The sequence below is a fragment of the Pongo abelii genome, chromosome 11 (genome assembly GCF_028885655.2).
Source record: "Pongo abelii isolate AG06213 chromosome 11, NHGRI_mPonAbe1-v2.0_pri, whole genome shotgun sequence".
Classification (NCBI taxonomy): Eukaryota; Metazoa; Chordata; class Mammalia; order Primates; family Hominidae; genus Pongo; species Pongo abelii.
In genome coordinates this window covers 121,942,992-121,960,627 of record NC_071996.2, presented here as the reverse complement: position 1 = coordinate 121,960,627, position 17,636 = coordinate 121,942,992, and the positions used below count along the sequence as shown (strand labels likewise).

Sequence of the window (17,636 nt, the reverse complement as noted above, 5' to 3'; positions counted from 1 at the left end):
TAGCTGGTATTACAGGCACCCACCACCATGCCCAGCTCTTTTTTTGTATTTTTAGTAGAGACGGGGTTTCACCGTGTTAGCCAGGATGGTCTCGATCTCCTGACCTCATGATGTGCCTGCCTTGACCTCCCAAAGTACTAGGATTACAGGTGTGAGTGACCGCGCCCAACCCATATTTTGTTTCTTAATAGAATTTAATTCAAAGTGTTAAAAACATCTTGGTTATTTGTATAAAATGATTAAGGTAAAGAATTTGATATTATATATTTAGGTATATTCAGCCTTGGGTGGCATCTCAAGCACTTTATAGATTACAGTGGTAATTTATTTGAATTTAAGAGAGAGGAAGTTTGACATATTTCTGCTTATTAGAAGAATCTTAAATCTAAGTTTTAAAAAAGCCTAGATTTGGTTTGCAAATGATTTCCTACATACAAAATTCTTCTCAAAATAATAGAATGCAAATATTCATTCCATATAGGAATGATTGAGGAAAGAAATCTTTTTAGTGCAAAGCTGCACTGAGAGATAAGGTGAAAATTTCCAGATTGGTGAGGGTGAGAAAACTAATAGTGTGCCAAAGGCTAAAGCCGTAAGGAATGTGGAGAACACAGACGAGAGCCAAGTGTCAATAGCTGGGACTTCACACCAGCACGAGATTGGGAACTAAATGTAAACTAAATGTAAAACTTAGAACTTGTTTTCTCATAAGAAGCTGGGTGTTTAGAACAGCTCTTTGAGCTAGTAAACCAGAGTGGAACACTTGTGTATAAGTGCTTGGGGTTGGAACCGTAAATATGCTGCTTTCCTACTCCCTGAGTAGAGTGCAAAGACATGAAAATGCGACAACAATGATTAGCCTCTGCTTTACTGTTACCTGCATGGGGCCAGAATTATGACCACTTAAAGTCCTATGCAGGGTAGACGGCCAGGCAGAAGTAACTACTAAGTCCTTGTCAAGAAGGCTTGATCATGGAATATAGCAAGGAAACAGAGATGATAAAAGTAAATGAAATGAAGAGACTTACGTTGGTCTTCTTGGTGTACCCTCCATGTCTTAACAGTATTCTGGAAGGAAAGACTAAGGAAAATAAAGGCAAGGAAATTGGCAAAGAAGTAATAAATGAAAATGGTGAAAGTCCTCACATCGAAAAGCCTCAAAAAATACCAAACAACAAATACTTTTTAAAAAATCCACATTTTGTCCAAAAAGATGCTGGTGAAGTTGTGGAGAAAAAGAAATGAGTATACACTGTTGGTAGGAGTGTAAATTAGTTCAACCATTGTGGAAGAGAGTGTGGCCATTCCTCAAAAACCTAAAGACAGAAATACCATTCGAACCAGCCTGGGCAACATAGTGAAACCCCATCTCTACTAAAAATACAAAAAAATTAGCCGGGCGTGGTGGCAGGTGCCTATAAATCCCAGCTACTCAGGAGACTGAAGCAGGAGAATCACTTGAACCTGGGAGGCAGAGGTTGCAGTAAGCCAAGATTGCACCACTGCACTCTAACCTGGGTAACAGAGCTAGGCTGTCTCAAAAAAAAATAAAAAAATAAAAAATAACCATTCAACCCAGCAATCCCATTACTGGGTATATACCCAAAGAAATATAAACCATTCTATTATAAAGACACATGCATGTGTATGTTCACTGCAGCACTATTCACAATAGCAAAGACATGGAATCAACCTAAATGCCCATCAATGATAGACTGGATAAAGAACATGTGATACATATACACCATAGAATACTATGCAGCCATAAAAAAAGAATGAGATTATATCCTTTGCAGGGACATGGATGGAGCTGGAGGCCATTATGCTTAACAAACTAACACAGGAACAGAAAACCAAATACCGCATGTTCTCACTTATAGGTGGGAGCTGAATGATAAGAACACATGGACATATAGAGTAGAACAACACACACTGGGGCTTGTTGGGAGGATGGGAGGAGGGAGAGGATTAGGGAAAATAACTAATGAGTACTACTAGGCTTAATACCCGGGTGATGAAATAATCTGTATAACAAACACCCATGCCACAAGTTTACCTATGCAACAAAACTGTACACGTACCCCTGAACTTAAAATAAAACTTAGAAAAAAATTTATATTGTAAAATTTTAGAAGCTACCAGAAAGAAAATACATCCTCTATAAAAGTGGAGAAATCAGATTGACATTAACAGTATTGGAATAGGAAGCAAATAGTTAGATATTATTAGCAGAGTAACAGTATCAAAAACTTCTATACCTAGCTAAATTATATTTCAAGAATATAGACAAAGAATGCAATATTTATTTATTTATTTATTTATTTTTTAGACAGGGTCTCACTCTGTCACCCAGCCTGGAGTGTAGTGGCATAATCATGGCTCACTGCAGCCTCAGCCTCCTGGGCTCAGGTGATCCTCCCACCCACAACCCCTCCAGTAGCTGGGACTACAGGTGTGTGCCACCGCACCTGGCTATGTTTTTGGTATTTTTCATAGACACGGAGTTTCACCATGTTGCCCAGGCTAGTCTCAAACTCCTGAGCTCAAGTGATCCGCCTGCCTCAGCTTCCCAAAGTGCTGGGATTACAGGCACGAGCGACTGCGCCTGACCAAGAATGTTATTTTTCAGATGTGCAAAGACAGATAGAATTAATTCATCAAAAAGAAAACTGAACAAGGAAGGAGTGGTCAGAAAAATCTGTGAATAAAAACAATTTTAAAGTATATTTTTTAATCTAAATGTTTTTAAAGTTTATCTTTTAGCTAATAAGTGAATGTGGTAGAATATTCAAATGACATAGGATGTATACAGTAAAGAAGACGTAAATCTTCTTTTTCTTTCCTAACTCCTAGTTTTCATTTTCCCTTTTTAGACATAACCACTGTTACTATTAATAACATCCTTCTGGCCGGGCATGGTGGCTCACGCCTGTAACCCCAGTACTTTGGGAGGCCAAGGCGGGTGGATCACCTGAGGTCAGGAGTTCGAGACCAGCCTGGCCAACATGGCGAAACCCTGTCTTTACTAAAAATACAAAAATTAGGCAGGCGTGGTGGTGCGTGCCTGCAGTCCCAGCTACCCAGGATGCTGCGACAGGAGAATCACTTGAACCCGGGAGGCAGAGGTTGCAGTGAGCCAAAAACGTGCCACTGCACTGCAGTCTGGGTGACAGAGCGAGACTCCATCTTAAAAAAATAAAATAAAATAAAATAACATCCTTCCAGGGTTATTTTATGTATGTAAATATGTCTTGATATTTTCTATCAAAGGAGGATGTTGTTGGATTAAAAGCAAATACTTAATAAAACATTGGACAAAAGAAATACAGGAGTGGAGAAGATTCAGGGAAATTAAAACATTTCAAGCTTTAGTTTCGGAGGAGGCTGCAATTACATAGACATATTAGAAAGTTAAAGATGGCTGGGAGTGGAGCAGTGGTTCACACCTATAATCTCAGCACTTTGGGAGGACTAGGTGGGAGGATCACTTGAATCCAGGAGTTCAAGACTAGCCTTGGCAAGATAGCAAGACCGCCATCTCTACAAAAACAGGAAAGGCTACATAACTAATCTAGGAATTTAATAAAACCTTGTAACAGCAATATGAGAAGAGAAAATTATAGTTTTTCACATATGAACACAGAAAAATCCAAAATAAAATTTTAACAGTTGAATCTAATAGGGCATTGAAAATGATACACAGTGACCGAGTGGGGTATATCCCAGAAATGCAAAAGTAAACATTAGAAAACTTTTGGGATTTTGGTGGCCTTGACCTCCCAAAGTGCTGGGATTACAGGCGTGAGCTGCCGCACCCAGCCCTGAAACTCTTCTTTCCAAGCATTTCAGGGATACTCAACCTGTACTATTTATAAGAACTACAAAATCAGTGAGATAGATAGGAATAAATCTAATAAAATATGTATTTTTATGAAGAAAAGGATTACTAAGGGACATAATGGAAGACCTAAGTAAACAAAGCTCAAGGATATCATTTATCCCCAAATTAATAAAAAAATTTAAGGTAGTTCCAGTTGAAGTCTCACAAAGTAGTTTTTATGGAACTCCCGCCCGTATAAAAAAAAAGAATCTAAACTTCTTTTTTTTTTTTTTTTTTTTTTTGAGGTGGAGTTTCCCTCTGTCACCTAGGCTGGAGTACGATGGCACAATCCTAGCTCACTGCAGACTCTAACTTCTGGGCTCAAGCAATCCTCCTGCCTCAGCCTGCCAAATAACTGGGACTACAGGCGTGTGCCACCATGCTTGGCTAATTAAAAAAAAAAGAGAGATGGGGTCTTTCTGTGTTGGCCAGGCTGGTTTCAAACTCCTCGCCTCAGGCAATCCTCCCTCTTTGACCTCCCAGAGTGCTGGGCTTACAGGCATGAGCCAGTGTGCTCAGCCTTAAATTCTATTTCTTAAGTAAGCTTATAAGAATAGCCAAGATAATTTTGAAGAAGGCCTAAGAAGATAGGTTGAATGGCCAGATATTAAGACTTAATGTTTGTGCAGTATGGTGACTCACCCCTATAAATCCTAGCACTTTTGGAAGGCCAAGGCAGAAGGATGGCTTGAGCTCAGGAGTTTGAGACCAGCCCTGGCAACATGGTGAGACCCTGTCTCTACAAAAAAAAAAAAAAAAAAATTAGCCACATGTGGTGGCATGGACTTGTAGCCCCAGCTACTCAAGAGGCTAAGGTAGGAGAATTGCTTGAGCCCAGGAGGTCGAGGCTGCAGTGCGCTGTGATCACGCCAGTGCACTCCAGCCTGGGCAACAGAGCAAGACCTTGTCTCAAAACTAGAAAAGACAACGTTAAGTGGTGGTGATTATTACAGGGGATGCATTAGAATTAATCATTAATCCCTGGAGCAAGATAAAGACCCAGAAACAATCTTGTGCATATATGGGAACTACTTGGATTGTGGTACAGATGAAATTAAAAATTAGTGTAGGATCCAGACTTTTTAGTCAGGTGGGGAAAAAATTAACAAATATTGCAGGCATAAAAAAGAATGAGTTCATGTCCTTTGCAGGGACGTGGATGAAGCTAGAAGCCATCATTCTCAGCAAACTGATAGAGGAACAGAAAACCAAACACTGCATGTTTTCACTCATAAGTGGCAGTTGAACAATGAGAACACATGGACACAGGGAGGGGACCATCACACACTAGGGCCTGTTGGGGGATGGAGGGCAAGGGGAGGGGAGAGCATTAGGACAAATATGTGATGCATGCGGGGCTTAAAACCTAGATGACGGATTGATAGGTGCAGCAAATCACCATAGCACATCTATATGTAACAAACCTGTACATTCTGTACAGTATCCCAGAACTTGAGGTAAAATTTAAAAAATAAAATTTCTAGATCTAAAGGCAAGGAATGCATGGACAAAATCTGAAAGTAGCCTATTGTATTAGTCTGTTCTCACATTGCTATAAGGAAATACATGAAACTGGATAATTTATAAAGAAAAGAGGTTTAATTGACACACAGTTCTGCAGGCTGTACAGGGAGCATGGCAGTGTCAGCTTTTGGGGAGGCCACAGGGAACTTAGAATCATGGCGGAAGGCAAAATGGGAGCCAGCACTTCACATGGTCAGAGAAGGAGGAAGAGAGTGAGAAGGGGGAGTTACCATACACTTTTAAATGACCAGATCTCGTGAGGACTCTATCAGGAGAACAGCACCAAGTTTAGCCCCAGGATAGTGCTAAAGTGTTCATGAAGGATCCACCTCCAGGATCTAATCACCTTCCACCAGGCCCCACCTCCAACATTGGGTATTATGATTTTACATGAGATTTGGGCAGGGACAAATATCCAAACTATAGCAGCTATTCTGAGGGACAGCTGGCCTGGTCTCTTCACCAAGTTGATGTCATGTCACATAAAGGGTGCAGGGAGTCAGGAGAACACTCTTAAAGGTTATAAGTGATTTAAGAGATATAAAAACCAAATGTAATATATGGACTTTGATTGGATCTTGGTAAGAATAAACTGGGAATAACACTTTTTTGTAAGGCTGTTGGCAAGGGCCAGGCGTGGTGGCTCACGCCTGTAATCCCAGTACTTCGGGAGGCTGTGGTGGGCCGATCACCCGAGGTCGGGAGTTTGAGACAAGCCTGACCAACATGGAGAAACCCCGTCTCTACTAATAATACAAAAAAATTAGCCGGGCGTGGTGGCGTACGCCTGCAATCCCAGTTACTCGGGATGCTGAGGCACGAGAATCGCTTGAACCTGGGAGGTGGAGGTTGCAGTGAGCCAAGTTTGCTCCATTGCACTCCAACCTGGGCAACAAGAGCAAAACTCTGTCTCTGAAAAAAAAAAAAAAAAAAAAAAAGCTGTTGGCAGTGTTTAAATATGAGTCAGGTATTAGATGATGATAATAAAGAATTGTTAACTTTGAAAAAAAATTAACAAATATAAAAATTAAAAGAAAAAATTGGCCAAGCTCAGTGGCTCATGTCTGTAATCCCAGCACTTCGGGAGGCTGAGGGGCTGAGGTGGGTAGGTGGATCACATGAGGTCAGGAGTTCGAGACCAGCCTGGACAACATGGTGAGACCTCGTCTCTACTAAAAATACAAAAATTAGCCAGGCATGATGGCACACACCTGTAATCACAGCTACTCAGGAGGCTGAGGTAGGAGAATTGCTTGAACCCGGGAGGCAGAGATTAGATTGCAGTGAGCCTAGATTGCGCCATTGTACTCCAGCATGGGTGACAGAGCAAGATTCTTTCAAATAAAGGAAAAAAATAATGCAGGAATTTTAAGAGCATTGAAAAACTGACAAGGAGGCCTGGTGTGGTGGCTCATGCCTGTAATCCCAGCACTTTGGGAGCCTCAGGTGGGTGGATCATGAGGTCGGGAGTGCAAGACCAGCCTGGCCAACGTGGTGAAACCCCGTCTCTACTAAAAATACAAAAATTAGCCACTGCAACCTCTGCCTCCCCAGTTCATGCTATTCTCCTACCTCAGCCTCCTGAGTAGCCAAGATCCCGCCACTACTGCACTCCAGCCTGGGACAGAGGGAGACTCCGTCTCAAAAAAAAAACAAAAAACAAACAAGAAAAAACTGACAGGAGTGTGAGGAATTACCAAACCGAGAAGAGAGGAGGAAATCTAGAGTTCCCAAGCACGATGGCTGAACCAGAAGAGACTGTTGAAAGACCAAGCACTACTTTTGACACACTCATGAGTCTAGAAGGACAATAGAGGCTAGGACCTACCAATATAGGGAGCCTAGTACATTACTACACATATTTCAGTGTGTACTGAAGGGTTCCCCCTGGGAATGAGGATGAGCTAGAAGTAAGCCAGCCTTTCTGTGAATTTTATTCATCTGTATGGCCCAGTTATTGCAAGCACTGAAATTTAATTAAGTTGATTATAAGTGGCTAGTATCCTAGATGATTGACAAAATAAATGTACTAAATGAAAATTCTCTCTGGGGGAAGACATTTTCCTACACCTCAACATATTTGTATAATTCTAAGATGTACATTTTTTCACATTAGTATTTAAAATGGAAGTATATCAGATATTGTGACATCTTAAATTGCTGCCAGGAGGCAGTTGTAACATAGTTGGCATTACCTGCACATGAGCAGACTTGGTTGTCATTTGTGGTATTACTGAAAAACTATATTTTTTAGTCAGACCACTTAAAATGACCACTTAAGAAAGGGCAGCGAATTCTAGTTGTGATCTGAAAATCTGTGGGCTTCTTTTGGTAAGATTAAGATAACCTTAGTATTAGACCTTGCCAAATGAATGTCATTGGCTTAGAAGAAAACTCCCGGAGACATAGTGTGGCACTATTTGCTATTTAGAAATGCAGCATCATCACACTGCTGGGCTTAATTGGAGAAAAAAAGGAAAGAAAAAAGAAATACAACATCACCTTTGTTTTTAGTAGCACAGGTAGCACCACTTTTTGGAAAAACTGAAAAATCTATGACCCTGGGTGGGAAAAATGATTCAGAAGATTCAGATTCTGAATGTAAGTTATTAGAAATATCTTAACCAGTTTTATAGTTTCCTTTTTGTATAAGAGCAACATGATAAAAATGTATATCTAGTTACATAAAAAGCTTCCAGTAAGAAGTAAAAATTCTAAGCCATGGAAGTCATTATATACTTTGGTTGGCATTGTTTTTTCTTTCTTAGTACTACCTGAAATAAATGTTATGTCTTCTAATTGGTTGTATCTTAGATTGATTAAATACTGTTCAGTGTCCAGACATGCAGCGAGACAAGTCAACATGAATTATTACTAGAAGAAATAGTTTAGATCGGCAGTGGACCACAGGGCTCCACATATTCTGGAATTAATGAGTCAGTGATTATAAAAGAACAATATTTAACACATCAAAGGAAATAAAGGAAATTTCTTTAGAAAACCTTAAACTGTGAAATTATCACAGATTTTAAAAAATCAAATAGAAAATCTAGAAATGAAAAATACAAAAACTCAAATCTGTTTTGGATTTTTTTTTTCAGCATATAAAACATAATTGAGACCAGCCTGGGCAACGTTAGGAAATCTCGTTTCTACAAAAAAATTAAAAATTAGTCAAGCATGATGGCATGCACTTTTGGTCCCAGCTACTTGGGAGGCTGAGGTGGGAGGATCGCTCAAGCCCAGAAGGTCAAAACTGCAATGAGCTGTGATTATGTCACTGCACTTCAGCCTGAGTGACAGAATGAGACCTTATCTCAAAAAAAAAAAAAAAGGGGGAAAATAGTAATTGAGAGAATTAGTGATCTGAACGATGACTCAGAAGAGGCTCTAGAATAAAACATGAAAAAGACAGTACAGGAGAGTGTAAGAGACATAGTTAAAAGGTCTATTGTGTCTTATTAAAGTCTCAAAGAAGAGGGACATTGGGGTATAAACTGTATTTAAAGATATTGGCTGAGAATTTTCCAAAAGTGATAAAATCAGACTTTAGAATTAAGAAGCCTAATGAATACCAAGTTGGCTTGAGAAAAAGAAACCTACCCTTAGGCATGTCATAGCGTAACTCTAGAAATAAAGACACAGTCTCAAAAGCAACCAGGAGAAAACATTTCAGCTTCAAAGGAGCAAAAATATCTGACCTTTGACTTTTCTATAGCAATTGTAGAAGCCAGAAATACCTTCAATATGCGGAAATAAAATAACTGCCAACATAGAATTTTATTTGCTGTGAAAATATCCTATAGTTTTGAAGTAAAGGTGAAATAGACACTATCGTACAAAACAAAATAATAACAGAGTTTACCCACAAATATGTACTAAAGGAAATGCTAAAGTTTTTGGGCAGATGGAAAAAGAACTCAGATGAAAGGTTGGAGCTTCAGGAAGGATGAAGAGCAAAAAAAGTTAATATGCTGCCTATCTTGATAAATTCCGTTATACAAAACAATAGTAATATCTTGTTGGGTTTAAATGGCAACAATAACGTATAAACCAGAAGTGAAGAAGGAAGACACAATAATTAAATGGAGTTAAATTGTTCCTAGTTTCTTTCATTATCCAGGAAAAGGTAAAAGAATCAGCTAACATTAGACTTCAATATATCAAAAATGCACGAGTACACAAATATTGTACTCTAGTTCGTAATTTGTTCCTCACAGGGGTGTAGGGTTAGCAGTTCTAAAACCACCTCATGTGTATACTTGGATTAAACAAGTAAACATTGTAGATAATTGAGATCCAGGCTTGCAATGTCAGAGAAAGAAATAAGGAAAGGAAGAAAGCTAGTATGAACCTTTGGTGTTCAGTTAGAATCAGAGATGTCAATATGAACTCAAGGTTTTATATATGTAAATTCATGTATAGATTGATTCAAAATAAACATACACGCATTTGTATGTCTTGGGTTACACACATACATACATTTCCTAGCTCAGTCCACTGGGGGGGGACCTTGAAGCAATCACACCCAAGTAACTATGAGCACCCCTAGTGCCAGACCCTGATTATTTTATTTTATTTTATTTTACTTTAAGTTCTGGCATACATGTGCAGAATGTGCAAGGTTTGTTACATAGGTATACGTGTGCCATGGTAGTTTGCTGCACCCGTCAACCCGTCATCTAGGTTTTAAGCCCTGCATGCATTAGGTATTTGTCCTAACGCTCTCCCTCCCCTTGCCCCCGAATCCCCTGACAGGCCCCCATGTGTGATGTTCCCCTCCCTGTGTCCATGTGTTCTCATTGCTCAACTGCTACTTATGAGTGAGAACGTGCAGTGTTTGGTTTTCTGTTCCTTTGTTAGTTTGCTGAGAATGATGGTTTCCAGCTTCATCCATGTCCCTGCAAAGGACATGAACTCATTCTTTTTTATGGCTCCATAGTATTCTATGGTGTATATGTGCCACATTTTCTTATTTATCCTGTCTATTATTGATGGGTATTTGGGTTGACTCCAAGTCTTTGCTATTGTAAATAGTGCTGCAATAAACTTATGTGTGCATGTGTCTTTATAGTAGAATGATATATAATCCTTTGGATATATACCCAGTAATGGGATTGCTGGGTCGAATGGTATTTCTGGTTCTAGATCCTTGAGGAATCGCCATGCTGTCTTCCACAATGGTTGAGCTAATTTACACTCCCACCAACAGTGTAAAAGCACCCCTATTTCTCCACATCATCACCAGCATCTGTTGTTTCCTGACTTCTTAATGATCACCATTCTAAATGGAATGAGATGGTATCTCATTGTGGTTTTGATTTGCATTTCTCTAATAACCAGTGATGATGAGCTTTTTTCACGTTTGTTATCCGCATAAATGTCTTCTTTTGAGAAGTGTCTGTTCATATCCTTCACCCACTTTTGGATGAGATTGTTTGTTTTTTCTTGTAAATTTGTTTAAGTTCCTTGTTGACCCAGGATGTTTGTCAGATGGATAGATTGCAAAAATTTTCTCCCATTCTGTAAGTTACCTGTTCACTCTGATGGTAGTTTCTTTTGCTGTGCAGAAACTCTTTAGTTTAATTAGATCCCATTTGTCTGTTTTGGCTTTTGTTGCAATTGCTTTTTGTGTTTTAGTCATGAAGTCTTTGCTCATGCCTATGTCCTGAATGGTATTGTCTAGGTTTTCTTCTATGGTTTTTATGGATTTAGGTTTTACATTTAAGTGTTTAATCCATCTTGAGTTAATTTTTGTGTAAGATGTAAGGAAGGGGTCCAGTTTCTGTTCTCTGCATATGGCTAGCCAGTTTTCCCAGCACCATTTATTAAATAGGGAATCCTTTCCCCATTGCTTATTTTTGTCAGGTTTGTCAAAGATCAGATGGCTGTAGATGTGTGGTGTTATTTCTGAGGCCTCTGTTCTGTTCCATTGGTCTATATATCTGTTTTGGTACCAGTACCATGCTGTTTTGGTTACTGTAGCCTTGTAGTATAGTTTGAAGTCAGGTAGCGTGATGCCTCCAGCTTTGTTCTTTTTGCTTAGGATTGTCTTGGCTATACGGGCTCTTTAAAAAAAAAAAAAGTTCCCTATGAAATTTAAAGTAGTTTTTTCTAATTCTGTGAAGAAAGTCAGTTTTAACTTGCAGACCCTGATTTTTAAACACCATTATTCAGTACAAGAAAGCAGAGCTCCTTGAAATAATAGTTGATTCCAGGGCTAGAGCAGGGAAAATGCAAGATCAGTCTATAACATCTTGTGGTGCCAGAAAGTAAAGATATGCACAAAAAAGTATGAGGAAATGTCCAAAGGACACAGGAGCCAACCTGAAAGGGTTATCAATGGCCCAAACTAGAAAAGTTATAGTAACGAAATGATAATATTGGATTAAACCTATAAAAAAAAATAAATATGTCTGAGTCCATACTGAAATGAATGAATGAATGTATAGAGACTGAAGAGCTCTCCCTAACAGAAGAATTCCAATTAAGAATTTCGGAGGGTTGTAGGAATAAAATATTACCTTAATCAAATACTGCAGTAATAATTGCAGGCAAAATCTATCATTGGGTGCTAAAATTAGTGGACAAAAGTTTGGTGAGAAGCAGGGTATTTGCATAGTCTCAAAGTATCTCCCTATATTTCTTAATTACAAAAGGAAAAATAGTAACTTCACTGTAGAGAAACCCAGAAGATACCTTAACCAAGAAATCAAGATTGCCATCACCAGTAATAAGACATTGTCATTATACACTCTGTGATATGATGCACTGAGGAGGTCACAATGTCACTTAGCTGTTATTGTTTGCTAATGCATAACCTCAATCCAATCATGAAAAAACATCAGACAAACCCAGTTGAAGGAAATAAAGTAAAATACCTGACCATTACTCTTCAAAATTGTCAAAGCCATTAAAAAAAGAAGAAATTGAGGATTGTAAGAGTAAAGAAACATGACAACTACTTGCACTGTGGATCCTGGGCCAGAAAAAGGACTTTAGTGAAAATACTGATGAAATTTGAATAATATGTGTAGGTTACTAGTTAATAGTATTGTATCATTGTTAATTTCCTGGTTTTGGTCATTGTACTATGGTTACATAAGATTCTAATATTAGAAGTAGCTGGGTGAAAGCCATTTTGCAGCTTTTTTGTAAATCTAAAACTGTTTCAGGCAAGGCACAGTGACTCATGCCTGTAATCCCAGCGCTTTGGGAAGCCAGGGTGGGTGGATTGCTTGAGCTCAGGAGTTCAAGATCAGCCTGGACAACATGGTAAAACCTCATCTCTACCAAAAATACAGTAAAAAAAAAAAAAAGCAGGGCGTGGTGATGTGCATCTATGATCCCAGCTACTTGGGAGGCTGAGGTGGGAGGATCTCTTGAGCCTGGGAGGCAGAGGTTGCGGTGAGCCGTGATGGCGCCATTGTACTCCCGCCTGAGCAACAGAGTGAGACCCAGTCTCAAAAAATAAAACTATTTCAAAAGAGAAAGTAAGTGGTTAAACAAATTGTGGTATGTTCATACAATGGAGTGCAGTCTAGCAATAGAAAGGATGAACTGTTTATACACGCAGCAGAATGGATGAATCTCAAAATAATTAGGCTGAGTAAAAGACCTCATAAGAAAGTGCATATTGTAAGATTCCATTTATATGAAATTTTAGAAAATGTAATCTATAGTGACAGAAAACAGATCAGTAGTTGCCTGGTCACAGAGACAAGGTCACAGGCAGAGAGGAGTAGGAGGGAGGGACACAAACGGGCACCAGGATACTTTTGGGAGTAATAGATATGTTCACTATCTTAATTCTGGTGATGATTTCATGAGTGTATATATGTCAGAACTTAAAGTTATACACTTTAAATGTGTGCATTTTATTGTATGTCAACTATACTTCAATAAAGCTGTTTCTATTTTTAATGCATAATATAATTTTTAGGACATCCATTAAATTTCTAGACTGGGCATGGTTGGCTCACGCCTGTAATCCTAGCACGTGGAGAGGCCAAGATGAGAGTATCACTTGAGCCCAGAAATTTGAGACCAACCTGGTCAACATAGCAGGACCCCATCTCTTCAAAAAAATACAAAAATTAGCCAGACATGGTGGTGCACGCCTATAGTCCCAGCTACTTGGGAATTTGAGATGGGAGGAATGCTTGAGCCCAGGAATCTATATATATATATAGACAAATAGTAAATGCATCATAAAATTCAAGAAATAACCCAAACAGTACTGACATTACTGATACAAATATACTAAATTTATATAAAATTTATATGAGTATATACTAAATATTCCAGTTAAAGAGATATACAGGATTTAATGGAAGAAGAAAATGTATGTGCTATGTAAAAGAGAAACAACTACAATATAAAGATGCAGAAAGGTTGAAAACAAGATGAAAATAGATACATCACATATTATCCAAAGTACAATATTTAGGGGTTTGTAGTAAGGGATAAAACTATTAGATAATGCCAACTTTTAGGTTAGAGGAATGCAGAGTTGTAATTGGAAGGGGAACTTGGGGTTTAGACACTAATAAGGTTGTTTACACAAGTGTTTGTTTTATGAAAATTTGTTACGCTCCACATTTGATTTTTATACACTTTTCCCGTGTGAGTATTCTATTTCGCAATTTATTTTTAATTTTTAACTTTTTAAATTTTTTTTGAGACAGAGTCTCTCTCTGTCCCCGGCTGGAGTGCAGTGGCATGATCTCAGCTCACTGCAACCTCTGTCTCCCAAGTTCAAGCAGTTCTCCTGCCTCAGCCTCTCAAGTAGCTGGGACTACAGGTGTGCGCCACTACGCCTGGCTAATTTTTGTATTTTTAGTAGAGACAGGGTTTCTCCATGTTAGCCAGGCTGTTCTCAAACTCCTGACCTCAGGTGATGCGCCTCCCTTGGCCTCCTAAAGTGCTGGGATTACAGGTGTGAGCCACCGTGCCCAGCCTTAATTTTAAAATAATAGAGACAGTGTCTTGATAAGTTGACCAGGCTGGTTTCAAACTCCTGATCCTCCTGCTTCAGCTTCCCAGAGTGTTGGGGTTACAGGCATAAGCCACTGTGCCTGGCCTACAATTTTTTTTTAAGTACAAAACCAAACAGCCACTAACACATGTCTTAGACAAACAATAAGTAATTTGGGAGCAATTGGTTTGCCTTATAGAAAAGTAAATCTTATAGAAAAGTATGCCTCACAACATACAGAAAAAGACACTTATAACTGTATTGAAGACCTAAATAGAAGGGAAAGCAAAATTTAACTGTTAAGAGAAAATACAGGAAAAAATTTCTGTGCTCTTACGGTACAAGACTATTTCTTAAACAAAATACAAGATACAAAAATCTTAAACGAGATACAAAAAAAAAATGAAAAAATTGATAAATTTCCCAGTATGAAAATTTTAAAATTAGAATGTGGGCCAGATGCAGTGGCTCACGCCTGTAATCCTAGCACTTTGGGAGGCTGGGGCGAGCAAATTGCCTGAGCTCAGGAGTTTGAGACCAGGCTCGGCAACATGGTGAAACCCCTTCTCTACTAAAATACAAAAAAATTAGGCCAGGCATGGTGGCTCACGCCTGTAATCCTAGCACTTTGGGAGGCCGAGGCGGGCAGGTCACCTGAGGTCAGGAGTTCGAGACCAGCCTGGCTAACATGGTGAAACCCCGTTTCTACTAAAAATACAAAAAGTTAGCCAGGTGTGGTGGTGCACGCCTGTAATCCCAGCTACTCGGGAGCCTGAGGCAGGAGAATCGCTTGAATCCGGGAGGTGGAGGTTGCAGTGAGCCGAGATTGTGCCATTGCACACCAGCTTGGGCAACAAGAGCAAAACTTCATCTCAAAAAAAAAAAAAAAAAATTAGCTGGGTATGGTGGGTACACACCTATAATCCCAGCTACTTGGGATTGGGAGGCTGAGGCACAAGACTTGCTTGAAACCGGGAAGTGGAGGTTGCAGTGAGTCGAGATCACGCCACTGCACTCCAGCCTGGGTGACTTTGTCTCAAAAAAAAAAGGGAACCTATTTTGTAGGAAAGCAATTCAGAAAAGAGTAAACAACTATATAAATATGTTAGTTTCAGTAGTAATCAGGACAGTGCAAAATCAAATAACAGTGAGATCAAGTGTCTCTTTATTGGTAAAAATTAAGACTTTTTTTTTTTTTTCTTTTTTGGAGATGCCTTCTCACTTTGTCACCCAGGTTGGAGTGCAGTGGTGCAATCTTCGCTCATTTGCAACCTCTGCCTCCCAGGCTCAATCAGTCTGCCCACCTCAGCCTCCCAAGTAGCTGCAACTACAGGTCCTCCCCACCACACCTGGCTAATTTTCTTGCATTTTTGATAGAGATGGAGTTTCGCCAGATTGCCCAAGCTGGTCTCAAACTCCTGAGCTCAAGCGATCCACCCACCTCGGCCTCCCAAAGTACTGGGCTTACAGGTGTGAGCCACCGGACCCAGCAAGAAAATTAAAACTGATAATAATAAGTAATGTAAACATATGAGGAGATGGAAAGTCACTGTTTTTTGAAGTATAAACTGGTATAGCCTTTTTGGAAAATAATCACAATATCTCAAAAAATTAAAAATGAAGATTGAAAGTACCTCCAACATTTTCACTTCTATGCATATAAACTAGAGGAATTTCTCAAGGAGATTGGGTAAGAATGTTTGTTGTGTTATTTGTAACAGTGGAAAAAGTATACTGTAAATCTGTTCAAGACTAGGTAAATGTAATGTCCATAAAATGGGTAACAGTGAAACTATATTGTTTTCTTTTTCAAGCCATTAACATGGATTATTTTGGTTGTAGGTTAAATATGTTCTGTATTGTAACCCTCTCCAACTGTGTAGGAACAGGTTTACTAATTTACATTTGTAGAGTTTTCCCTTAAGTGATCATTATTACTGATATTTCCCTAAATTCAAGATTTTTATCCATAAACATTGGCTTCTCTTAATCTATTCAAGGAAAATAGTAATAATTCAAAAACTTATTTTGCTTCTTCATTATTTATGCTTTTTTATAGGACTAATGTTTCAAGCCAGACTCCCTCTGCCAAAAGAAGTTTGGGATTTCTTCCTCAGCCAGTTCCTCTTTCTGTTAAAAAACTGAGGTGTAACCAGGATTACACTGGCTGGAATAAACCAAGAGTGCCCCTTTCCTCTCACCAACAGCAGCAACTGCAGGGGTAGGTCAATTCTTTCATTTTACTTTCTTTTTTGTAAAGTGATTCAATAGAAGTGTGCTTTGGTGTAAAACGTAATTAAAAGAGTCACATTAAAGTTCTAAAATATTTAGAAATTATATCACTTATTAAAGATTTATTACATCCGTAAGTAATGTTAACTTCATTTTCTGTTCGCCAAACAATTTTAGAACTTGGGAATATTATATAATATTCATTTTAAAGCAGAAAATGTGTATTTTCCAACCCAGTACACTTCATTCTGCTGCTGAGATACTTTCAACATTTTTTATATATTTTTCCTAGTTTCTTCATGGTTATATATTTATTAAACACAAAAATGAGATCATAGTATAATAACTGTAGTAATTATAGCAGCTATCTTTTTAATTTTTTTTAATAGAAATGGGATCTCACTATGTTGCAGGTTGGTAGAACTCCTGGCCTCAAGCAATCCTTCCTCCTCAGCCTCCCAAAGTGCTGGGATTACAAGCATGAGCCACTGTGCCTGGCCAGTAGCTCTATTACCTAAAGTGTTTATTACGTGCCAGATACTGTCTGTTAAGTGTTTAAACTGATTTTTTTTTATTTTAAATCTTCGCAGCAAGTCTTTGAGATAGATGTATTAAAAATCTGGTTTTATGAATAAAGTAAGGTTTAGCAAAGTTAATTAACTTGCTCAAAGTGATATAGTCAGTAGTACAGCAGTAGTAAATCCAGGCAGTTGTGCTGCAATTGCATTCTTAATCACTATGCTGTATTGCTTCTCTGTTATCTTTTTCACTGCACATTAATCTTGGCACCCTTGTATATTAATACAGAACTTTCAACCATGTAAGTGTGCATTTAGGTTTCTGTTTTTTCCAAATGTAATTCAGGCTAGAATGTACATCGTTATACACATATGTATGTTTTTAATGCTTGTTGGAACTTTTCTATAGGATAAATTATTGGAAGTAAAATTGTTAAGGATTAAGACTAAGGAAGGCAGTTTGAAATTTTTAATTGTTTTTACCAAACTGCTCTCTCATAACCTA

The 17,636-nt window shown here is 38.6% G+C and overlaps 1 protein-coding gene across 8 annotated transcripts in view; it reads left to right on the top strand.

Moving 5' to 3' along the window:
* The window catches only part of USP37 (ubiquitin specific peptidase 37), a 115,253-nt gene that overhangs the window by 41,042 nt on the left and 56,575 nt on the right, over window positions 1-17,636 (top strand). For all 8 annotated transcript variants that reach the window (XM_063713055.1, XM_063713056.1, XM_054549845.2 and 5 more), the window contains exon 11: window positions 16,441-16,602. In XM_063713055.1, the coding sequence (XP_063569125.1) occupies window positions 16,441-16,602 (162 nt within the window). The remainder of the gene's footprint in view (window positions 1-16,440; window positions 16,603-17,636) is intronic.